Source organism: Scyliorhinus canicula, chromosome 8 (genome assembly GCF_902713615.1).
Source record: "Scyliorhinus canicula chromosome 8, sScyCan1.1, whole genome shotgun sequence".
Taxonomy (NCBI): Eukaryota; Metazoa; Chordata; class Chondrichthyes; order Carcharhiniformes; family Scyliorhinidae; genus Scyliorhinus; species Scyliorhinus canicula.
In genome coordinates, this window is record NC_052153.1 from 198,454,194 (window position 1) to 198,479,121 (window position 24,928).

At 50.0% G+C, this 24,928-nt stretch overlaps 1 protein-coding gene across 1 annotated transcript; it reads right to left on the reverse strand.

Moving 5' to 3' along the window:
• Positions 1-1,896: 1,896 nt before the first annotated feature.
• On the reverse strand, positions 1,897-24,928 carry LOC119970800 (nipped-B-like protein). Its single transcript, XM_038805974.1, has 6 exons — positions 24,704-24,928; positions 18,236-18,382; positions 15,278-15,555; positions 11,474-11,648; positions 9,340-9,525; positions 1,897-2,191 (listed from the first exon to the last, which is right to left on the reverse strand). Exons 1-6 carry the CDS (start codon positions 24,902-24,904, stop codon positions 2,120-2,122), a joined length of 1,059 nt encoding a protein of 352 aa, XP_038661902.1. The 5' UTR covers positions 24,905-24,928; the 3' UTR covers positions 1,897-2,119.

Sequence of the window (24,928 nt, forward strand, 5' to 3'; positions counted from 1 at the left end):
CCTTGCTGTATTCTTGTCTATAACCCGGTACTGTGTGTATGGGCAGCACAGGGGTTAGCACTGTTGCTTCACAGCTCCAGTTTTGCTTCCTGGCTTGGGTCAGTGTGTGTGGAGTCGCCATGTTCTCCCCGTGTCTGCATGGGTTTCCTCCCACAACACCCGAAAGACGTGCTGTTGGGTGAATTGGACAATCTGAATACTCCCTCTGTGTACCCGGACAGTAACTTCATTGCAGTGTTAATGTAAACCTGCTTGTGACAATAAAGAGTTTTAAAAATAACTTCCTTTTCATAGCTATTGCACCCCTCCCCAAACCAATCTGATTGGACAAAGTAAAGACAAGCCTACCCCAAATATCGGTCAGTACACTATGAATCCTCGCAAAGCAATTTCTAATCTTAAAACAAGTTGTCCACTGTTCCTAGTTTGAATTTTTTGATGTTCCAGCTCGTGATTTTCTATTAGATTTCCCACATTACTGCCAGTCCTGCTCGTTCCCCCCCCCCCCCCCCCCCCCAGTATTTTATTTTTCTATTAGTGGAAGAGATTAACCCAAATTTTAAAATCTTTAGCAATTTTTATACTAAACTTGGATCATGGTTGCAGATGAAGTTGGTGAGTAATTAAACAAGCAAATAAGATTGGTGTACAAAATACATTCAGCAAACCATTGCACAAAAATAAGCTATAATTTATTCTGATATTCTGAATGCCCAGGTTATACAACCTCCCAACTCGGCAGAGTTCCTGAAAGGAATCTTTCCCAATGTACTTCTCAAATGAGTTTGTGCAGCTGGGCGGGAATGCCGGCCGTTGCTGCTCAATCACAATCTGCATTGCTCCATAACCAACTTCACCTCTGTTCCTTAATGAAGTAAAGCAAATGATAGGTGGGGCTGTTCCTGATTCGCTCATGTTGTACCGGTTCACCGAGCATCTTCATGACCGTACAGCAGGCGGTATCCACAGTTATCATAAAATAAGATGTGCAATGGTTCCAGTTCCCTTGTCTGGATCCTCATTCTCAACAGGTGGACCCAAAGGTGAAATGTTCTATCAATCAGATTCTGAAGAAAGCAACAACAGATTGGTTCTGTTGACAGAACATCACCAGCACTAAGGAAACGTGAACCATTGCACATCCACACTCGACATGAAAAACACGACCAACTGGAAACAGACAGGTAACAAAGAGAGGTAAAAAATTTATTGCAGTATTTGTTCCGCCAGTTTGTTTTTGCTGCGGATCCCTTTTGTGTTTTACCAGAGTGACCCTAATACATTTAAAATCTACATTTACAAAACACAAAACCAAAAAAAAAATCAAATAAAATTTGCTGTGTTGGTCACAGATACTGCATGCTTTCATTAGAATAAATTATATCCAGCACAGTCTGGCATTGTACATCCTGTAAAATAACTTCTCTCTGGAACCTCTGCTACACTAAAGAAAGCCATTGCTGCTAGGTTAAACTCCAAGAACACTTTATTAAGAACATTAACAGACTAAATTCCAACATTCACTTAACTTTTATTTTTAAACAGAATTCTTTTTCCAAGATATAAACAATTTTTTGTTTTGTTAAACTATAATACAGTGGGAGTTAAAATCAATCGAGAAGATTTGGCTGTACAACAGCGAAGGAAGCTCCCACGGGAAAATGGTGTCTGACAATCGCCCCTTCTCGTCTGTCTCTGTGTCTGGATCCCAGTAGAGTTTTGCAGACTGTGAAACCATTCTTTTTATAAGTGTTGTCAGAATGTGGTCTTTTAGCCCCAAGTTTATTCTCCTCACTGCTGTGAATTTGGCTGCAGTTTTAGTTACGTTAGCAGGAAGATCCTTCCTTTGCTGCATACAGTGATCGTAAAGTCTGAACAACTTTGTTAGTCAGCTTATTTGCACTCGTCAGAGCAATTTTCTTGTAAATGATGTCCGACTCTTTGATACTGTCAACCCAAGGCACCAGCTTGCGGCCCTCTCTGCGTTTAGCCTCTGTCCAAGAGCCACTATATGAACCGGCCATCCAATGTACACTGAAACCAGTGCTGGTCTTTTCCACAACTCTGGCGATCTGTGGTCTGTCTTTATACTTAGGGCAACAAATGGCAATCACATCCATCACTTCCACAGCTTCGTGCATTTGAGCTCCCAGATCCCCCGCGTCAGACAGTCGTTTAGATCTTCTGGTTGCCTTGGAGATGATTGGAAAGAGAAGCAATTAGTTGATGGACATTGGACAGTGCTAGACTCCAAGAAGTAAAGGTGAACATATCTGAACCTTGGTGACATGGCAGTAGTGTACACAGTTTGCGTGGCCTTGTCTGAGGAACATATTAGGACTGGACTAGGTCCCTTGAGCCTGCTCTGAACAATATAACCCCCACCTCCCCGTGAATCAAGAATCTATCTCACTCAGCCTTAAAAATATTCAAAGACTGCTTCCACTGCCTTGTGGGAAGGAGAAAAGTATTCTCCTCAACTTGGTCTTAAAGGAGTGACCCCTAGTTCCAGATTCTCCCACATCCACCCTGTCAGTGTCTCTCATTCTTCTAAAAACTCCAATCGATGCAAACCCAACCTTTTCTCAAAAGACAACGCGCCCAGTCCTGGTAAACATTCTCTGAACTGTTTCCAACATATTTACAACTTCCCTTAAATAAGGAGACCAACACTGTTCACAATATTCCAGATGAAGTCTCACCAACACCCAGTACAACTGAAACATACCATCCCTATTATTGTAATCAATTCACCTCACAATAAATGAGTCCCTCACAGGAAGGATTCAATTGTCATTGAGGGAGTAGAATGGAGGTTAACCAGATTAATGCCACAGACGGCAGGATTTTCCTGTGAGGGGAGATTAAGGAGACAGAGCCTGAATTCTGTGCAATTCAGGGTGGGGGGGGGGGGCGCACATTGAAACCTCCAAAGCAGCTAGACAGGGTAGGTGCAGAATAACAGTGCAGAACAGGCCCTTCGGCCCATCCAGTCTGCACAGAAACATGAAAAACACCTGACCTGCCGACCTAATCCCATTTGCCAGCACCTGGCCCAAAGTCTCGAATGTTGTGACGTGCCAAGTGCTCATCCAGGTACATTTTAAAGGATGTGAGGCAACCCGCCTCTACCACCCTCCCAGGCAGCGCGTTCCTGACCGTCACCACCCTCCCACGCAGTGCGTTCCAGCCTCTACCACCCTCCCAGGCAGTGCGTTCCAGCCTCTACCACCCTCCCAGGCAGCGCGTCCCAGACCCTCACCACCCTCCCAGGTAGCGCGTTCCAGACCCTCATCACCCTCCCAGGCAGTGCGTCCCAGACCGTCACCACCCTCCCAGGCAGCACGTCCCAGACCGTCACCACCCTCCCAGGCAGTGCGTCCCAGTCCGTCACCACCCTCCCAGGCAGTGCTTTCCAGCCTCTCCCACCCTCCCAGGCAGTGTGTTCCTGACCGTCACCATCCTCCCAGGCAGCACGTCCCAGACCGTCACCACCCTCCCAGGCAGTGCTTTCCAGCCTCTCCCACCCTCCCAGGCAGTGTGTTCCTGACCGTCACCACCCTCCCAGGCAGTGCTTTCCAGCCTCTCCCACCCTCCCAGGCAGTGCGTTCCAGCCTCTCCCACCCTCCCAGGCAGTGCGTTCCAGCCTCTCCCACCCTCCCAGGCAGTGCGTTCCAGCCTCTCCCACCCTCCCAGGCAGTGCGTTCCAGCCTCTCCCACCCTCCCAGGAAGCGCGTTCCAGCCTCTCCCACCCTCCCAGGCAGTGCGTTCCAGCCTCTCCCACCCTCCCAGGCAGTGCGTTCCAGCCTCTCCCACCCTCCCAGGCAGTGCGTTCCAGCCTCTCCCACCCTCCCAGGCAGTGCGTTCCAGCCTCTCCCACCCTCCCAGGCAGCGCGTTCCAGCCTCTCCCACCCTCCCAGGCAGTGCGTTCCAGCCTCTCCCACCCTCCCAGGCAGTGCGTTCCAGCCTCTCCCACCCTCCCAGGCAGCGTGTTCCAGCCTCTCCCACCCTCCCAGGCAGCGTGTTCCAGCCTCTCCCACCCTCCCAGGCAGCGCGTTCCAGCCTCTCCCACCCTCCCAGGCAGTGCGTTCCAGCCTCTCCCACCCTCCCAGGCAGCGTGTTCCAGCCTCTCCCACCCTCCCAGGCAGTGCGTTCCAGCCTCTCCCACCCTCCCAGGCAGCGTGTTCCAGCCTCTCCCACCCTCCCAGGCAGCGCGTTCTAGCCTCTCCCACCCTCCCAGGCAGTGCGTTCCAGCCTCTCCCACCCTCCCAGGCAGCGTGTTCCAGCCTCTCCCACCCTCCCAGGCAGTGCGTTCCAGCCTCTCCCACCCTCCCAGGCAGTGCGTTCCAGACCATCACCACCCTCTGGGTACAAAAGTACAGATAGTATGTTTCCCTCAGCTGGAAAATGTCAGGATGAGGCGAGGAGAAATGACTCCACTGAGGTTGCTGAATCTTTGGAAAACTCTCTCCCAGAGGCTATGGAATCTCAATCCGTACTCACCAAGTATGTTCAAGGCTGAAATAGGCACATTTGTGGATACTAATGATGTTGAGTGACATGGGGGTAACACAGGAAAATGAAAGTTGATGGTGAGTGAGCTCGAGGGGCAGAATGAGCTCGAGGGGCTGGGTGCCCCACCCTGAGGACAGAGTGAGCTCGAGGGGCTGGGTGTCCTACTCCTGCCCCTATGTAATCTCAGCACTTGATCCCAAGAGAGGTATATTCAACAGTGCCTGAATAACTGCAGTGGATTGGGACAAATGGGAACCTGGAGAATATAAATTACCTCAGTTCATATTGACCAAAATATAAATCATTCTTCACCATGTCCCCTCGCTCCAAACATAAAAATATAAGTAGGCCATTCAGCCCCTTTAGCCTGTACTGCCAGTCAATAACTTACAAATGTGGCCTTAACTTCACTTTCCTGCGTGGCCCCATAATCCTGGACTACTTATAGATCAAAAATCTGTCCGACCAGCCTCAATGAACCAGCCTCCAGTAACAATCCCCGATCCTGAAACTTTTCCCTAGTCCTAGCTTTTGCCATGAGAGAAACTATCGTCTCACCATTTCCCCTCAGAATCCGACCTCCAGCAACAATACCACTGTACCAGGCAGATTCCAGTAAAACCTCAGTCACATTGAGAACAACTGTGGAACCAACAGCGAAAGCTCAGATAGTATCTGACCAGGAGACACATGGGGCCAATGCGGATCAGACACAAAACACTGGGGTTACACAGCAGGTATCATTATCCACACAATGAAGATTCCAGTGAACCTGGGGAATCACAATGTCATTTTAAATACGGGGAGGAGGGACGTCAGCAAATGAACTCAAATGTGCAGGACGACATTGCAGAAATGCAACTCGCAAGAATTTAACTTTTAGGTGATGAAAGGTTTCTGTTAGGAGGGTGGAGCCTAAAACCATTAGCGTTAAGAATGAGTGGTGGCCTTAATAAAACATACAAGATCCTGAGGAGACTGGATAGAGTGTTTATCCAGAGCATCTTTCCTCTACCAGAAAGACTAGGACCAGGGGACACAGTTTAATAATCAGAGGTCTATCTTCAAAGACTGAGATGAGGAGAATTTTGTGTGTCTCAGGAGTTGTTCGTCCGTGAAACAGTCTTCGCCAGAGAGCAGTGGCTGCTGGGTCATTGGATTTATCCAAGACTGAGCTGGTTTTTGATAGACCAGGGAGTAGAGAGTTGGTGGGGACAGACGGGTACTGCCGTGAGCAGGGATGATATCCCGGTTACTGCCGTGAGCAGGGATGATATCCCGGTTACTGCCGTGAGCAGGGATGATACCCGGTTGCTGCCGTGAGCAGGGATGATATCTGACCCGGTTACTGCCGGGAGCAGGGATGATATCCCGGTTGCTGCCGTGAGCAGGGATGATATCCCGGTTACTGCCGTGAGCAGGGATGATATCTGACCCGGTTGCTGCCGTGAGCAGGGATGATATCCCGGTTACTGCCGTGAGCAGGGATGATATCTGACCCGGTTGCTGCCGTGAGCAGCGATGATATCTGACCCGGTTACTGCCGTGAGCAGGGATGATATCCCGGTTACTGCCGTGAGCAGCGATGATACTCGGTTACTGCCGTGAGCAGCGATGATATCCCGGTTGCTGCCGGGAGCAGGGATGATATCCCGGTTACTGCCGTGAGCAGGGATGATATCCCGGTTGCTGCCGTGAGCAGCGATGATATCTGACCCGGTTGCTGCCGTGAGCAGGGATGATATCCCGGTTACTGCCGGGAGCAGGGATGATATCCCGGTTACTGCCGTGAGCAGGGATGATATCCCGGTTGCTGCCGTGAGCAGGGATGATATCTGACCCGGTTACTGCCGTGAGCAGCGATGATATCTGACCCGGTTACTGCCGTGAGCAGGGATGATATCCCGGTTACTGCCGTGAGCAGGGATGATATCTGACCCGGTTGCTGCCGTGAGCAGCGATGATATCTGACCCGGTTACTGCCGTGAGCAGGGATGATATCCCGGTTACTGCCGTGAGCAGCGATGATACTCGGTTACTGCCGTGAGCAGCGATGATACTCGGTTACTGCCGTGAGCAGGGATGATATCCCGGTTACTGCCGTGAGCAGCGATGATATCTGACCCGGTTACTGCCGTGAGCAGGGATGATATCCCGGTTACTGCCGTGAGCAGGGATGATATCCCGGTTACTGCCGTGAGCAGCGATGATACTCGGTTACTGCCGTGAGCAGGGATGATATCCCGGTTACTGCCGTGAGCAGCGATGATACTCGGTTACTGCCGTGAGCAGGGATGATATCCCGGTTACTGCCGTGAGCAGGGATGATATCTGACCCGGTTACTGCCGTGAGCAGGGATGATATCCCGGTTACTGCCGTGAGCAGGGATGATATCTGACCTGGTTGCTGCCGTGAGCAGGGATGATATCCCGGTTGCTGCCGTGAGCAGGGATGATATCTGACCCGGTTACTGCCGTGAGCAGGGATGATATCCCGGTTACTGCCGTGAGCAGGGATGATATCCCGGTTGCTGCCGTGAGCAGGGATGATATCTGACCCGGTTACTGCCGTGAGCAGGGATGATATCTGACCTGGTTGCTGCCGTGAGCAGGGATGATATCCCGGTTGCTGCCGTGAGCAGGGATGATATCTGACCCGGTTACTGCCGTGAGCAGGGATGATATCCCGGTTGCTGCCGGGAGCAGGGATGATATCCCGGTTACTGCCGTGAGCAGGGATGATATCTGACCTGGTTGCTGCCGTGAGCAGCGATGATATCTGACCCGGTTACTGCCGGGAGCAGGGATGATATCCCGGTTGCTGCCGTGAGCAGGGATGATATCTGACCCGGTTACTGCCGTGAGCAGGGATGCTATCTGACCTGGTTGCTGCCGTGAGCAGGGATGATATCTGACCCGGTTACTGCCGTGAGCAGCGATGATATCTGACCCGGTTACTGCCGTGAGCAGGGATGATATCCCGGTTACTGCCGTGAGCAGGGATGATATCTGACCTGGTTGCTGCCGTGAGCAGGGATGATATCTGACCCGGTTGCTGCCGTGAGCAGCGATGATATCTGACCCGGTTACTGCCGTGAGCAGGGATGATATCCCGGTTACTGCCGTGGGCAGGGATGATATCTGACCTGGTTGCTGCCGTGAGCAGGGATGATATCTGACCCGGTTGCTGTCATGAGCAGGGATGATATCTGACCCGGCCCCGAATTGAGGCCATATGGGTGGAACTTGAAAATAAAAGTTGGCTTAGTGGCAGGAGGCAGAGGGTGTTGGTCGATGATTGTTTTTGTGACTGGAAGCTAGTGGTGTACAGCAGGGAACGGTGCTCGGTTCCTTGCTGTTAGTAATGTACGTTAATGATCGAGACTTGAATGTGGGATGTATGTTCAGTAATTTCAGGGATAGAACAAAGAACAAAGAAAATTACAGCACAGGAACAGGCCCTTCGGCCCTCCCAGCCTGCGCCGATCCAGATCCTTTATCTAAACCTGTCTCCTATTTTCCAAGGTCTAGTTCTCTCTGTTCCCCACCCGTTCATATCCCTGTCCAGGTGCATCTTAAATGATGCTATCGTACCCGCCTCTATCACCTCCGCTGGTAAAGCGTTCCAGGCACCCACCACCCTCATGGTAGAACACTCGGAAGTACAGAGCACCAGAGGGACCTTGGGGCACATGTCCAATAGATCCCTGAAGGCAGTAGGACAGGTAGATAAGGCGGCATGTGGGCTCTGGCCTTTGCCTCTCTGGTAGCCCAGAGACTGATCCTGTTGGGGCCACCAAACCCAGGGGCAGTGGGTGAGTGACCTCGCAGACTTTCTCAGGTTGGAGAAAATTAAGTTTGCTTCGAGAGGGTCGATGGAAGGGTTCGTCCAGAGATGGAAGCCATTCATTAACTTCTTCCAGGACAGTTAAGTCGGGGGGGGGGGGGAAAGAGAGGTTAACAAGAAAAAAAGGGAGGCAGTGAGGGTGGGGGGTAGGGAGGATGGGCTGCGGTTGTTGGTTATTGAGTTACGATGTGATCTACTGTTTGTTATCTTTTGAGTATCTTTTTGATCTTAGTTGTGGTTGATGTTTTTTCTAAATGCCTCAATAAAAATATTTTCAATAAAAGGAGGCAAATGGGATACTTGACTTCTTTAGTTGAGGCATTGAATCTAAAAGAAGGGAGGTTGCGATGGAGCTATATATAAACGCTTGTGAGGCCCCAGCTGGAGCACGGTGTTCAGTTCTGGTCACCACATTATAGGAAGGATGTGATTGTACTGGAGGGGGTGCAGAGGAGATTCACCAGGATGTTGCCTGGGATGGAGCAATGCAGGGGGACCTGCTCGAGGTATACAAAATTATGAGGGACATAGGGGAGATAAGAAGAAACTTTTCCCCTGAGCAGAGGGGTCAATAACCAGGGGCATATTTGAGGTAGGGGGCAGGAGATAAAGAGGGGTTTTGAGGTAAAACGTTTTCACCCAGCGGGAAGTGGGAATCTGGAACTTGCTGATTGAAAGGGTGGCAGAGGTGGGAATACTCACAACATTAAGAAGTATTCAGATGAGCACGTGAAACACCACAGTACACAAGATGATGCACCAAGTGCTGGAAAATGGGATTAGAATAGATAGGTGCTGGATGGGCAGCACAGGCACAGAGGCCGAACGGCCTCTTTCGGTGCTGTAAAAGTGGGGTTGAGAACACAACCAGATGAGCTGAGGCTTGAAGGGCAGAATAAGCGACTCCTGCTCCCAAGTCCTACGTTCCTCATTATATGGGCCATAAGTATAAGAGTGACTCGTGTCTGATTCCTTACCCCTGCAATGCCTGTGCCTGCTCGCTCCTCCCCATCACTCTCCTCATCATCGGTCTCTGCATTGTTTTTTGGGCTACTGCCGCCAAGAAGTGCGTTGATTGCTTTGTTTCGGGCGGCAGTGCTGGCTGACACTTCCCCATCTTCATCCTCTTCATCTGGATCCAAGTGTTCCATCAGCGTTTTGAACTGAAAGAAAAGTAACAGGAATATATAAGTATGGACACATGTCTAAATTGTCCAAATAGGGCATCATTTTAATATTAATACAGTAAAAATTTTGGTCCGTAGCTTCTTGCAGTTACTTTCGCGAATGATCATAAAGTTAACACACAATAGGAGAGGGACCCGTGATTTGGAAAGATCGAGGTTGTTCTGCTAGTAAACCAGCCTCCACTTCCCGTATGTCCCCATAACCCTCGACTTCCTCCAGATGACAAATCTCTCACACTTTGCCTTAAATATATTCAATGACCCACCCCGCACTGAGAATTCCATGAATAAGAAATTCCTCCTCATCTCGGAGTCTCCGTATTCTGAAACGATGCTACCCAGAGGAGAAGCAATCTTCCAGCATCTACCCTCACAGGCCACCTCAGGATATTTTATGTTTCAATAAGATTATCTTTCATTATTAAAGAGGCGACTTGGCCGAAAGCTTTAAGATCCTGAGAGGTGTTGACAGAGTGGGTGTGGAGAGGATGTTTCCTTTAGTGGGAGAATGTAGAATTAGGGATCACCGTTTAAAAATAAGGGTCATTCATTGAAGCCGAGGAGAAATTTCTTCTCGGAGGGTCATGTTCCCGCAACTCTCTTCCACAAAAGGCAATGGAAGCAGAGTCTTTGAATAAAGGCAGAGCTAGATAGATTATTGATTAACATAGAACAGTACAGCACAGAACAGGCCCTTCGGCCCTCGATGTTGTGCCGAGCATTGTCCGTAACCAAGATCAAGCTATCCCACTCCCTGTCATTCTGCTGTGCTCCATGTGCCTTTCCAATAACCGCTTGAAAGTTCCTAAAGTGTCCGACTCCACTATCACAGCAGGCAGTCCATTCCACACCCTAACCGCTCTCTGAGTAAAGAACCCACCTCGGATATCCCTCCTTTATCTCCCACCCTGAATCCTATAGTTATGCCCCCTTGTAACAGCTACATCCACCCGAGGAAATAGTCTCTGAAAGTCCACTCTATCCCCCGCATTATCTTATAATCCTCTGGGTGAAAGGTTATTAGAGATAGGCAGGAACAGACTCGAGGGGCTGAGTGGCCTACTCTTGCTCCTAATTTGCATGTTTGAATGGACATCCTCCGATTTTCCCACATTAAACTCCATCTGCCAAATCTTTGCCCTCTGACGTAACCTCTCTCGGTGTCCTCCTTGCGTCTTGTTTTCATACCCATCTTTTATCATCAGCAAATTTCCTTGCAATACACTCTATCCCTTCATGATTAATCTGGATTGTAAATCATTGATTCCTGTGGCACTCCACGTGTTAGTTTGTCAAACTAAAAATGACCCATTTACCCCGACTGTGTTTCCTGTTAGACAATCCAGGTGAATACATCACCCCAGCACCATGAACCATTTTGTGTTGCAGCCTTTTACACGGCACCTTATCAAATCACTTTTAAAAATTCAAACACACCACATCGATGGTTCTCCTTTATCCACCTTGCACATCACATCTTCAAAGAACTCAAATACATTTGTCAAACACAATTTCCCTCTCACTGTTGACTCTTGCTGATATTTTGCCATTTTCTTGCCCAGTTGCTGCTTCCTGAATAATGGATTTCAGCATTTTTCCAGTAACCGATGGTAAGTAACTGGCCTATAGTTTGCTGCTTTCTGTTCCTTCCTTTCTTGTCAAAAGTGATTCAGTTGATGCATTTAGATGCAAACCAATGGTTGGCCTGACCACCTGCTATCGACACACAGTCACTGAGCCCATCCTTGACTTCATAGTTCACAATATTATTCCTGCACCCGACCCTCTAGAGTATCGAACAGCAGGCACAGCAACCAAAATTCCCCCCAGCACAAGGACAAGGTGGCTGCTGCACTGACCATTCCAATTTCTTTAAGTAAACGTAGAAGCTCCACGTAAATTCCCCCAAAGATCTGAGCCTTACATCTAAGTACTGTTTGACGATACTCCTCTTCACCATTTCCGTTATTTCTGCATGTCCTACTCCATTTCTCAGGAAATCCAGTGTTTGCCTAGGGTTAAAGTGCACTCCCGATTTTCTGTTCACCGCTTTGTCGTACACTTTGGCAGATTCAGAAGGAGAATATTTCTGGATTTTACTGGAGAGAAAGAGAGACATGATTGTTAAACACAGACCAGCAGCTGCTGACTCAAAGTCTAAAGTGGAAACATTCCCGAAAAGACAAGGAAAGGTGGCGTTTTGAAAGAAATGTCTCAATAAATAGGTATATTGATCTGTATTTAGGATATTGCACTTTAGAATTGAGAAAGTGGACACACATTCAAATGAAGCCATTTTTACCCAGAAGCATTAAAGTTTATACATGGGCAGCTCTTGCTGTTAGCTTTAAACAGAACTTGTCTGTGCCACACAACGTAACACCAGAGCCTTTCAAATTCTCTTCATACTAAGCAAAGATAAGAAAAAGCTTTAAAGTCATTTTCAAATGAACTTTAAAAGCTTTTATGATGGTATTGTCTTTCCATACCTATTCAAAAGGCATTCTCAGGATCTTACACCAGCAAATTAGAAAAACAAACGTTGAACATAAAAACTAGGAGCAGTAGGAGGCCATTCAGCCCTTTAAGCCTGCTCCACCATTGAATAGGGCTGGTTTAGATCAGTGGGCTAGACAGCTGGTTTGTAATGCAGAACAAGACCAGCAGCGTGTGTTCAATTCCCATACCGGCCTCCCCGAAAAGGCGTCTGAATATGGCAACTAGGGGCTTTTCACAGTAACTTCATACTTGTGACAATAAAAGATTATTATTAATATAATCATGGCTGATCCACATCTCAATGGCATATTCCTGCTTTCCCCCCCATACTCCTTGATGCCCCTCCTCCCGACAACAGCATAAATCTGACCCTATTTCCAGTTCTCTACAGCTTTGACACAGAGTCACCCAGACTCGAAACGTTCGCTCAGTTCTCTCTCTCTACAGATGCTGTCAGACCTGCTGAGATTGGCCAGTATTCTCTGTTTTTGTTTCAGATTCCAGCAACCGCACTAATTTGCTTTTATCTAGTCTGTCCAGGCCTGTTGGAATTTTATATGTTTAAATCAGATCTCCCCTCATCCTTCTAAAGTCTGGTGAATACAGGCCCAGTCGAATGTGTCTCTCCTCACAGGACAGAGAAGCAACAAAAATTGAAACTGCAGAATGCCCTTCCGCCATTTATTATGATCATTCAACTCAATAGCCTAATCCCGCTTTCCCCCATATCCTTTGATCCCATTCTCCCTAAGTGCTATATCTAACTGCTTCTTGAAAGCATACAATGTTTTGGCCTCAAAGCTTCTGTGGTAACAAATTCCACAGGCTGACCACTCTCTGGGTGAAGAAATGTCTCCTCATCTCTGTCCTAAATAGTCTACCCCATATCCTCAGGCTGTGATCCCTGGTTCTGGACACACCCACCACTGGGAACATCCTTCCTGCATCTACCCTGTCCAGTCCTGTTAGAATTTTATAGGTGTCTGTGAAATCATTGAATCATAGAATTTACAGTGCAGAAGGAGGCCATTTGGCCCATCGAGTCTGCACCGGCTCTTGGAAAGAGCACCCCACTTAAGCCCACACCTCCACCCTGTCCCCATCTCACCTTTTGGACACTAAGGGCAATTTATCATGGCCAATCCACCTAACCTGCACATCTTTGGACTGTGGGAGGAAACCGGAGCACCCGGAGGAAACCCACGCACACACGGGGACAACGTGCAGACTCCGCACAGACAGTCACTCAAGTCGGGAATTGACCCTGGGACTCTGGAGCTGTGAAGCAACTGTGCTAACCACTGTGTTAACGTGCTGCCCAGAGATTCCCCTCAATTCTTCTGAACTCCAGCGAATACAATCCTAACCAATTCAATTTTTCCACATACGTCAGTCCCGCCATCCCAGGAATCAGTCTGGTAAACCTTTGCTGCACTCCCTCTGGAGCAAAAACATCCTTCCTCAGATAAGGAAACCTGAGCACCCGGCACAGCAGTTAGCACTGCTGCCTCAGGGCACCAGGGACCCAGGTTCAAATCCGACCTTGATGACTGTGTGGAGTTTGCACTTTTAAAAATAAAAATCTTTATACATGTCACAAGTAGGCTTACATTAATGCTGTAGTGAAGTTACTGTGAAAATCCCCTAGTTGCCACACTATGGCACCTGTTCGGGTACACTGAGGGAGATTTCAGAATGTCCAATAACAGCACGTCTTTCGGGACACAATTCTCATAACCCCACCTAACCCGCATATCCCTGGATACTATGGATCAATTTAGCATGGCTAATCCACCCAACCTCCACATCACCAGAACACCGGGGAAACCCACGCAGAAACGTGGAGAATGTGTAAATTCCACACAGTCACACAAAGCCGGAATGGAACCCGGGTCCCGTGAGGCAGCAGTGCCACCGTGCTTTGAAAAATGAATCTAGTGCAAGTGGATTTTTTGACTCACTAACTGGATCAGCTCAGCAGTAATGGAAAGCTAGGCTAACGCACACAGTGGAAAACAATCATAAAAAATATGTGGATAATAGGAAACATCTAAGAATTTATTAAGAGTATCTTCACCACACTCACTTGACGTCAAAAGGAAAGGGACAGTTGGGTACCAAATGTAAGTGAGTTAGTGACATATTAGCCGTTAAATGGCAAAAAATACCAGTGGTTAGCACTGCTGCCTCACGGTGCTGAGGTCCCAGGTTTGATCCCCGCTCTGTCCGTGTGGAGTTTGCACATTCTCCCCATGTTTGCGTGGATTTCGTCCCCACAACCCAAAGATGTGCAGGCTAGGTAGTTTGACCATGCTAATCCACCTACCCTGCACATCTTTGGGTTATGGGGGGTACGACCTACTCAGACATGGGGAGAATGTGCAAACTCCACACGGACAGTGACCCGGGGCCCTGGCCTGGATCGAACCCGGGTCCTCGGCGCAACGAGGCAGCAGTGCTAACCACTGCGTCACCGTGCCTCCAGTGATTCCTGAAAGATCAACACCAATGCCTCCACAATCTCCTCGGCTATCTCTTTTAGATCCCTGGGGTGTAGTCCATCTGGTCCAGGTGACTTATCCACCTTCAGACCTTTCGGTTTCCCCAGAACCTTCTCCTTAGTGATGGTCACTGCACTCACCTCTGCCCCCTGGTTCTCCTGGAGCTCTGGCATCCCACTGGTGTCTTCCACCGTGAAGACTGATGCAAAGTAACTATTCAGTTCATCTGCCATATCTTTGTTTCCTATTATTACTGCTCCAGCCACATTTTCCAGCGGTCCAATGTCTATTTTTGCCTCTCTCTTACCTTTTATATATTGAAAAAATCTCTTCCTATCTTCCTTTATATTACTAGCTAGCTTGCACTCGTACTTCATATTCTCCCCCTTATTGCTTTTTTAGTTGGGGGGGGGGGGGGGGTGGAAGGGAGAGAGAGAGAGAGAGAGGAAGGGGACAGGGGAGGAAATCATAGACCGATCCAGAGGGCAACAAAATGTACATAGAGTTAGTTAAATGAAGGACAAAATAAACCTCTATAAAATAAAGTAAATTAGCACGGGCAAGAAAAATGTTATGTATATTTCTCATAAATATGAGAAAAGCCAATAAAAAGAATTCCAAAAAACAAAAAAACTAAACTATGTTTTTCTCCTGCTTATGCTGCTTGACTGGCTGAATATTCCCAACATTGTTTTGTTTATAGTTCAACAGCAGCTTCATTTCCATACCTGTCTGAGAAGCCGTATAGGTTCTTTAGGTGTTGTTTTAGGACCAATAGCAACAGGATTCCCTGAGAAGCATTCACAAACTCCACGAGAGAGGTCGAGTCTGCAGGTAACCGAGAGAGAACATCTTCCAGATCATCATCATCCTCGTCATCACTGGAGTCAGAGTTGACACGTTTTCTGGATCTACGGGGTCGCTGTAACTCATCCTCACTTTCACTCTCACTGTCTCCAGAGCTTGCTGCTTTCCTTTCCTTCGGTGGTGCATCTTTCATCAGAGACTGGAAACGACAAGCAGGAAGTTAAAAAAGTCAGCTATCTAATATTTCCTTTAAAAATGGAGCCCAACCAACCCTGACACAACTGACTATTAAAGGCAGTTCAGTCATGCCCTATTACAGCTCACTGCCAGGCAATGTCATGGAACAGAGCACAGGCACTCCATGATACACTGATACTATTCCCACAAGTATCACTGAAGACAGTATAGACACGCCCTGTTATAACTCATGTTTTAGGCAGAATGGCTGAATGCAGAGTAGACACAACCTCATGCCGCCCACCTTTTATGGCAATGCTTCCCTGGCTGGGTGTTAAGGATCAGTGATAACAGTGTCAGGATAAGGGCGTGGCTATTTAGCGCTGATACGAGGATAAATTTCTTCACCAACATTGTGAACACAGAAACTAGGAGCAGGAAGAGGCCATTTGGCCCTTTAAGCCTGCTCCACTTTTCAATGTGACCATGGCTGATCCACTGTAATATAAACCCTGACACAGCTCACTGACAAGACACTGTCTACTACAGCTCAGTGTACCAGGCAGCATCTCTGAAGTTATTATAGAGACTCCATGATACCGCGGGGAACGCCGTCAGCCCGTGGGGGAGCACACAGTCAGCCCGTGGGGGAGCACAGTCAGCCCGTGGGGGGGCACACAGTCAGCCCGTGGGGGCGCACAGTCAGCCCGTGGGGGCGCGCACAGTCAGCCCGTGGGGGCGCGCACAGTCAGCCCGTGGGGGAGCACAGTCAGCCCGTGGGGGAGCGCACAGTCAGCCCGTGGGGGAGCACACAGTCAGCCCGTGGGGGCGCACAGTCAGCCCGTGGGGGCGCACAGTCAGCCCGTGGGGGAGCGCACAGTCAGTCCGTGGGGGAGCACAGTCAGCCCGTGGGGGAGCACACAGTCAGCCCGTGGGGGCGCACAGTCAGCCCGTGGGGGAGCACAGTCAGCCCGTGGGGGAGCACAGTCAGCCCGTGGGGGAGCACAGTCAGCCCGTGGGGGAGCACAGTCAGCCCGTGGGGGCGCACAGTCAGCCCGTGGGGGCGCACAGTCAGCCCGTGGGGGAGCACAGTCAGCCCGTGGGGGCGCACAGTCAGCCCGTGGGGGCGCACAGTCAGCCCGTGGGGGAGCACAGTCAGCCCGTGGGGGCGCACAGTCAGCCCGTGGGGGCGCACAGTCAGCCCGTGGGGGCGCACAGTCAGCCCGTGGGGGCGCACAGTCAGCCCGTGGGGGCGCACAGTCAGCCCGTGGGGGCGCACAGTCAGCCCGTGGGGGCGCACAGTCAGCCTGTGGGGGCGCACAGTCAGCCCGTGGGGGCACACAGTCAGCCCGTGGGGGCACACAGTCAGCCCGTGGGGGCACACAGTCAGCCCGTGGGGGCACACAGTCAGCCCGTGGGGGCACACAGTCAGCCATTGGGGGCACACAGTCAGCCCGTGGGGGCACACAGTCAGCCCGTGGGGGCGCACAGTCAGCCCGTGGGGAGCGCACAGTCAGCCCGTGGGGGCGCACAGTCAGCCCGTGGGGGCGCACAGTCAGCCCGTGGGGGCACACAGTCAGCCCGTGGGGGCACACAGTCAGCCCGTGGGGGAGCACAGTCAGCCCGTGGGGGCACACAGTCAGCCCGTGGGGGCACACAGTCAGCCCGTGGGGGCACACAGTCAGCCATTGGGGGCACACAGTCAGCCCGTGGGGGCACACAGTCAGCCCGTGGGGGCACACAGTCAGCCCGTGGGGGCACACAGTCAGCCCGTGGGGGCACACAGTCAGCCCGTGGGGGCACACAGTCAGCCCGTGGGGGCACACAGTCAGCCCGTGGGGGCACACAGTCAGCCCGTGGGGGCACACAGTCAGCCCGTGGGGGCACACAGTCAGCCCGTGGGGGCACACAGTCAGCCCGTGGGGGCACACAGTCAGCCCGTGGGGGCACACAGTCAGCCCGTGGGGGCACACAGTCAGCCCGTGGGGGCACACAGTCAGCCCGTGGGGGCACACAGTCAGCCCGTGGGGGCACACAGTCAGCCCGTGGGGGCACACAGTCAGCCCGTGGGGACACACAGTCAGCCCGTGGGGGCACACAGTCAGCCCGTGGGGGCACACAGTCAGCCCGTGGGGGAACACAGTCAGCCCGTGGGGGAACACAGTCAGCCCGTGGGGGAACACAGTCAGCCCGTGGGGGAACACAGTCAGCCCATGGGAAACAGTCAGTCTGTGAGGAATACTGTCAATCTATCACTAAGTATAGAGAACAGTGTGAAATAAACAAGGGGCAGTTTCTCAATCAAGTTTCCCCAACTGGAGGTTTAAAACAGGCCTGCAGAATGTACCTCCAGCTCTGTGCGGAGTCTGCACATTTGCCCCGTGTGTGCGTGGGTTTCCTCCGGGTGCTCAGGCTTACTCCCACAGTTCAAAGATGTGCAGGTCAGGTAGATTGGCCATGATAAATTGCCATTAGTGCCCAAAAAGGTTAGGTGGGGTTACTGGGTTACGGGGGTAACGGGGATAGGGTGGAGGTGTGGGGCTTAAGTAGGATGCTCTTTTCAAGGGCCGGTGCACACTCGATGGGCTGAATGGCCTCCTTCTGCACTGTAAATTTTATGATCTATGATCACATGCATCCAACCTAAATGCCAATTTAAGTTTTGGTTTTGATTTGATGACACCGACCACAAGTTTACTTACCTCCCTGAACGACTGCAGCAGGTTACTTCCAGAAACTGACAGCGTGATGTCAATGTGGTGCATTATAAAGAGAGGCTCCTCCTGCGTCTGGAAAGGGAAACTGGCCAAGTTGTCTGCTATGTACAGCAGCAGGTTCACCTCTGTTTTCTATAGAGAAGAAAAACAAAGTGTGAGCAGGTTCAAAGTCCCATTTCAGCTTTTAGGTCATTCTTAGGTAACCCCATTCACAGTCTTGTCTTCAGTATCAGTAATCTTTTATTGAAATAATTGGTAGAGTATGAGATTATACAATGTCAGAACGGGCTTCCACATTCTGTACAAGAGTCGGCAGGTCATGTTACAGCTGTATAGGACTTTGGTTCGGCCACATTTGGAATACTACGTGCAGTTCTGGTCGCCACATTACCAGAAGGATGTGGTTGCTTTAGAGAGGGTGCAGAGGAGGTTCACCAGGATGTTGCCTGGTATGGAGGGTGCTAGCTATGAAGAAAGGTGGAGTAGATTAGGATTGTTTTCGTTGGAAAGCCGGAGGTTGAGGGGGGACCTGATTGAGGTATAGAAAATTATGAGAGGTATGGACAGGGTGGATAGCAACAAGCTTTTTCCAAGAGCGGGGGTGTCAGTTACAAGGGGTCATGATTTCAAGGTGAGAGGGGAAAAGTTTAAGGGAGATGTGCGTGGAAAGATTTTTACGCAGAGGGTGGTGGGTGCCTGGAACGCTTTACCAGTGGAGGTGGTAGAGGCGGGCACGATAGCATCATTTAAGAGGCATCTAGACAGGTATATGAACGGGCGGCAACAGAGGGAAGTAGACCTTGGAAAATAGGAGACAGGTTTAGATAAAGGATCTGGATCGGCGCAGGCTGGGAGGGCCGAAAGGCCTGTTCCTGTGCTGTAATTTTCTTTGTTCTTTGTGCTAACATAGCACGATGTCTATGATTGGGAAGTTGCTACAATGGAAAATAGGATAGAACATAGAACAGTACAGCACAGTACAGGCCCTTCAGCCCACGATGTTGTGCCGACCATTTATCCTAATCTAAGATCAACCTAACCTACACCCCTTCAATTTACTGCTGTCCATGTGCTTGTCTAAGAGTCGCTTAAATGTCCCTCATGACTCTGACTCCTCCAACTCTGCTGGCAGTGCATTCCACACACCCACCACTCTCTGTGTAAAGAACCTACCACTGACATCTCCCCTATACCTTCCTCCAATCACCTTAAAATTATGCCCCCTCATGACAGCCATTTCCACCCTGGGGAAAAGGCTATGGCTATCCACTCTATCCATGCCTCTCATCACCTTGTACACCTCTATCAAGTCATCTCTGCCTCCTTCGCTCCGTGGGTCAAACTACCTGGAAACCTGCTGGAGGGATGGAGGATACAAGGATTTGGAGAAACACAGGGCTGGGGGAAACAAAGACTCCTACCAATCGTGCTTAAATAAATGGATGTTGCCAACTTTGATACTAACTCTCTAGGTTCCAATGTTTATTCTGATCAGTATGACTCAGTTTCTCTTGTTTTGAGCTGGATCCTCCACTTCTTTCTTCCCTCTGTCACTATCTGTGAGATGTCGTGATCAGCACAGTGAACAGACAGTAGTAACTTCTTGTCACTGGATAGACTGCCAGAATGATAACAGTGTTCAGTGTTCCAGTCACACATGCTGATCAATCAGTTGTGTTACAAGAAAAGGGAAAACTTTCCTCGGCATCCAGAGAGTGACTTTCCCATATATTCTTCCTCATTCTTCCTTCCTTGTGAGTCTTCGGCTGCCGGCTTCTTCGAAGAGGTGCATCGCAGATGCAAAGCCAAGCTTCGTTGAGAATTTGGTTGGGGGCGGGGGTGGAAAGAGTTCCATATTTTGACCCAGTGACAGTGAAGGAATACCAAGTCAGGATGATTGGTGGCTCGGAGGGGAACTTGGTGGTGTTTCCATTTGCCCGCTACCCTCACACTTCACGGGTTAGGAAGGTACTTTTCCATTTCACAATACAGAATAATAGTGCAGAAGAGAACCTTCAGCCCATCGATTCTGTATTGAAGCACAGAAGGCCCTGATCTGTCTACCTAATCCCACTTGCCAGCACTTGGCCCATAGCCTTGAATGTCATGACGTGCCAGTGCTCATTGGGATACTTTTTAAAGGGTGTGAGGCAACCCGCCTCTACCACCCTCCCAGGCAGTGCGTTCCAGACCGTCACCATCCTCTGGGTAAAAAGGTTTTTCCTAAAATCCCACGGAACCTCCCACCCCTCACCCTGAACGTGTGTCCCCTTGTGACCCTCACCCTGAACGTGTGTCCCCTTGTGACCCTCACCCTGAACGTGTGTTCCCTTGTGACTGACCCTTTAACTCCGGGAACAGCTGCTCCTTATCCACCCTGTCATGCCTCTTAAAATCTTGTACACCTCGATCAGATCACCACTCAGTCTTCTCTGCTCCATAGAAAACAACCCAAACCTATCCAACCTCTCTTCATAACTAAAATGTTCCAACGCAGGCAATATCCTAGTGAATCTCCTCCAGTGCAATCACATCCTTGCTATAATGTGGTGACCAGAATTGCACACAGAACTCCAGCTGTAGCCTCACCAAAGTTCTCTAACTCCAACATGACCTCCCTGTTTTTGTAATCTATCCCCGATTGATAAAGGCCAGTGTCCCGTATGCCTTTTTCACCACCCTATTAACCTGTCCGTCTGCCTTCAGAGATATATGGGCAAACACACCAAGGTCCCTTTGTTCTTCAGAACTTCCCAGTCAGGCCTTTCACAGTATACTTCCTTGCCAAATTGCTCCTTCCAAAGTGTATCACCTCTCATTTTTCAGGGTTAAATTCTATCTCCCACTTTTCTGCCTATTTGACCATCCCGTCTATATCCTCCTGTAACCCAAGACGCTCAGCCTCACTGTTAACCACCTTTGCGTTGTCCACATAAATCCCGAGTCAGATTTCCTGGCACTAGGGCCATAAGAATAGGGTGGTCATTCAGATCTTGAAGCCCCTTTGGACAATCATCAGATCATTTACTTGTTTTCATTCTGCAACCCTCAACTAACAAAAACCCACTGATATTAGTCCTTAAATTTTCAATTAGCTCCCAGCCTCCACAGCTGTTTTTTCAGGGCATGTATTTCAGAGATCCACTACCCTGGTGTGAAAAAAGCTTGCTGATCTCTCTCCCGTTGCTTAGCTCTAATTTTAAGGACGTGCCCCATGTTCTATACTCCCACCCGAGGAAATAGTTTCTCCCTAATTGAACACAAGAACAAAGGAACTAGGAGCAGGAGTAGGCCATCTGGCCCCTCGAGCCTATCTTTACCTTAAAAACACATAATGAAGGAGCCTCAACTGCTTCACTGGGCAAGGAATTCCATAGATTCACAACCCTTTGGGTGAAGAAGTTCCTCCTAAACTCAGTTCGTTAACATTTAAATACTATGGTCAGGTCTCCCTAATCTTCAATATTCAAGGAATATTTATTTCATATTCAGGGTACAAACCTTGTGGTCATAAGACATAGGAACAGAATTAGGCCACTCGGCCTTTCGAGTCTGCTCCGCCATTCAATCATGGCTGATATTTTCTCATCCCCATTCTCCTGCCTTCTCCCCATAACCCCTGATCCCCTTATTAATCAAGAACCTATCTAGCTCTGTCTTAAAGACACTCAGTGATTTGGCCTCCACAGCCTTCTGCGGCAAAGAGTTCCACAGATTCACCACTCTCTGTTTTAAAGGATCGTCCCTTTAGTCTGAGATGTTGCCTCTGCTTCTAGTTTTTCCTACAAGTGGAAACATCCTCTCTATGTCCACTCTATCCAGGCCTCGCAGTATCCTGTAAGTTTCAATAAGATCCCCCCTCATCCTTCTAAACTCCAACGAGTGCAGACCCAGAGTCCTCAACCGTTCCTCATACGGCAAGCTCTTCATTCCAGGGATCATTCTTGTGATCCTTTCCATGCAACAGCTCCTCATTATATCATTCTGGTGAACCTGCAACTCTTCTAAAGCCAATACATTTTTCCCCGAGAGGATGTGCCCACAACTTAATCCAGTATTCCAGCCGGACTCAATTCAAGGTACTATACACCGAGGCTTCACTTCCTCCCATCTTTTCCCATTTACACTACTTACTCCAAACTCCTAACTTATTGAAGTACAAAGTTCACTCCTTCATCCAAGTTACTGAACAATATGGTGAAAAACTGGGGCCCAGGACAGTTCAGGGGCGGGATTCTCCGACCCCCTGCTGGGCCAGAGAATCGCCCGGGGCCGGCGTCAATCCCGACCTGCTGTGCCCCGAATTCTCCGCTACCGGAGATTCGGCGGGGGCAGTATTCGCGGGCCCCCCGCGGCGATTCACCGGCCCGCGATGGGCCGAAGTCCCGCCGCAGTCAAGCCTCTCCCGTCGACATGGATTAAACCACCTACCGTACCGGCGGGAGAAGGTGGCGCGGGCGGGCGCCGGGGTCCTGGGGGGGCGCGGGGCGAACTGACCCCGGGGGGTGCCCCCTGGGCTGCGATCGGGGCCCACCGATCGGCGGGTGGGCCTGTGCCATGGGGGCACACCGATCGGCGGGTGGGCCTGTGCCATGGGGGCACACCGATCGGCGGGTGGGCCTGTGCCATGGGGGCACTCTTTTTCTTCCACCTTCACCATGGTCTTCACCATGGCGGAGGCGGAAGAGAGCCCCTCCCCTGCGCTTGCGCCGGGTTGACGTCAGCAGCCGCTGATGCTCCAGCGCATGTGCGGACTTACGCCAGCCGGCGAAGTCCTTTCGGCCCCGGCTGGCGTGGCGCCAAAGGCTTCCACGCCAGCCGGTGCGGGCCTAGCCCCTCAATGTGAGGGCTTGGGCCCTAAACGTATGGAGACTTCCACTCCTTTGGGGCGGCCCGACACGGAAGTGGTTCACGTCACTCCAACATGCTGGGACCCCCCGCCCCGCCGGGTAGGGGAGAACCCCGGCCCAGATGTCAGATCCAATCAAACATCCAAAACCTAGGACTTGGCTCCTCACTCTGCAACTGGATCCTTGACTTTCTGACCCACAGACCACAATCAGTAAGAATAAATAACAACACCTCCGCCACGATAATCCTTAATACCGGCGCGCCGCAAGGCTGCGTACTTAGCCCCCTATTATACTCCCTGTACACACACAGGACTGCGTGGCAGTATTTGGTTCCAACTCCATCTGCAGGTTTGCGGACGATACGACTATAGTGGGCTGGATCTTAAATAACGGCGATTCGGAATACAGGAGGGAGATAGAGACCCTAGTGGAGTGGTGTAATGACAACAATCTCTCCCTCAATGTCAGCAAAACTAAACAGCTGGTCATTGACTTCAGGAAGCAAAGTACTGTACACACCCCCGTATGCATCAATGGGGCCGAAGTGGAAATGGTTAGCAGCTTCAAATTCCTAGGGGTATACACCACCAACAATCTGTCCTGGTCCTCCCACGTTAACGCTATCACCAAGAAAGCACAACAGCGCCTCTACTTCTTCAGGAAACTAAGGAAATTCGGCATGTCCACATTAACTCTTATATAGATGCACCATAGAAAGCATCCTATCGGGCTGCATCACAGCCTGGTATGGCAACTGCTTGGCCCAAGACCGCAAGAAACTTCAGAGAGTCAGGAACACAGCCCAGTCCATCACACAAACCTGCCTCCCATCCATTGACTCCATCTACACCTCCCGCTGCCTGGGGAAAGCGGGCAGCTTAATCAAAGACCCCTCCCACCCAGCTTACTCACTCTTCCAATTTCTTCCATCGGGCAGGAGATACAGAAGTTTGAGAACACGCACGAACAGACTCAAAAACAGCTTCTTCCCCGCTGTTACCAGACTCCTAAACGATCCTCTTATGGATTGATCTCATTAACACGACACCCCTGTAGTTTCACCCGATGCCCGTGTTTATGTAGTTACATTGTGCACGGTGTTGCCCTATTATGTATTTTCTTTTCATGTACTTCATGATCTGTTGAGCTGCTCGCAGAAAAATACTTTTCACTGTACTTCGTGACAGGTACACGTGACAATAAACAAATCCAATCACAAATGTCAGAGTCTTCATTCTCCCATTCAAGTCCATCTCTCTCGTACTTTCACTCTTGCATTAAAGTCCATTTCTTTATTATCCTCTCGAGCATCACGTTACTCAATTCTAATTTCAATAACACACCGATTGTGATCCTTGTTACTTTGATGGCACATTTTCCGAATATTTGTTCACTAATTTCCATCCATTGAACATAGAAAATACAGCACAGAACAGGCCCTTCGGCCCACGATGGTTCTACTTCCTTGGAGCAACGCAATACCAAAGGATTAAGCTGCAGAGTAACGGACCGATACTGACCCCACATTAGCCTGGTCAATCCTAGCCATCAGTTGATAATGAGGCAGATTTGCCAGGGATCTTTGGTATTATTGACTCACCGCACTGTCATCGAATAGGTTGAGTAAGGCAATGAGGAAGGCGCGTCGATGTTGCCTGTTTCCCCGGATCATGGTGTAGAGATGTGAACACAAAGCTGTCACATTCTCCTCCTGCCTGAAGCCACGGATTAGCTCCCTGATTTCAGAGTGGATGGACTGTTGAAGCTGGTATGACATCTTCATTCCTGCCACTGCTTTCATCTGGAAAAAGAGTGTCCAATGATC

What these genes read in the sequence shown, in the direction of transcription:
- LOC119970800 (XM_038805974.1), bottom strand. Translation starts at nt 24,904, where the DNA reads ATGAAAGCAGTGGCAGGAATGAAGATGTCATACCAGCTTCAACAGTCC. An exon ending in TGCTGCAGTCGTTCAGGGAG is followed by an intron (nt 15,556 to 18,235) that starts GTAAGTAAACTT and finishes TGTCGTTTCCAG; the next exon opens with TCTCTGATGAAAGATGCACC. An exon ending in TCGTCAAACAGTACTTAGAT is followed by an intron (nt 9,526 to 11,473) that starts GTAAGGCTCAGA and finishes CTTTTCTTTCAG; the next exon opens with TTCAAAACGCTGATGGAACA.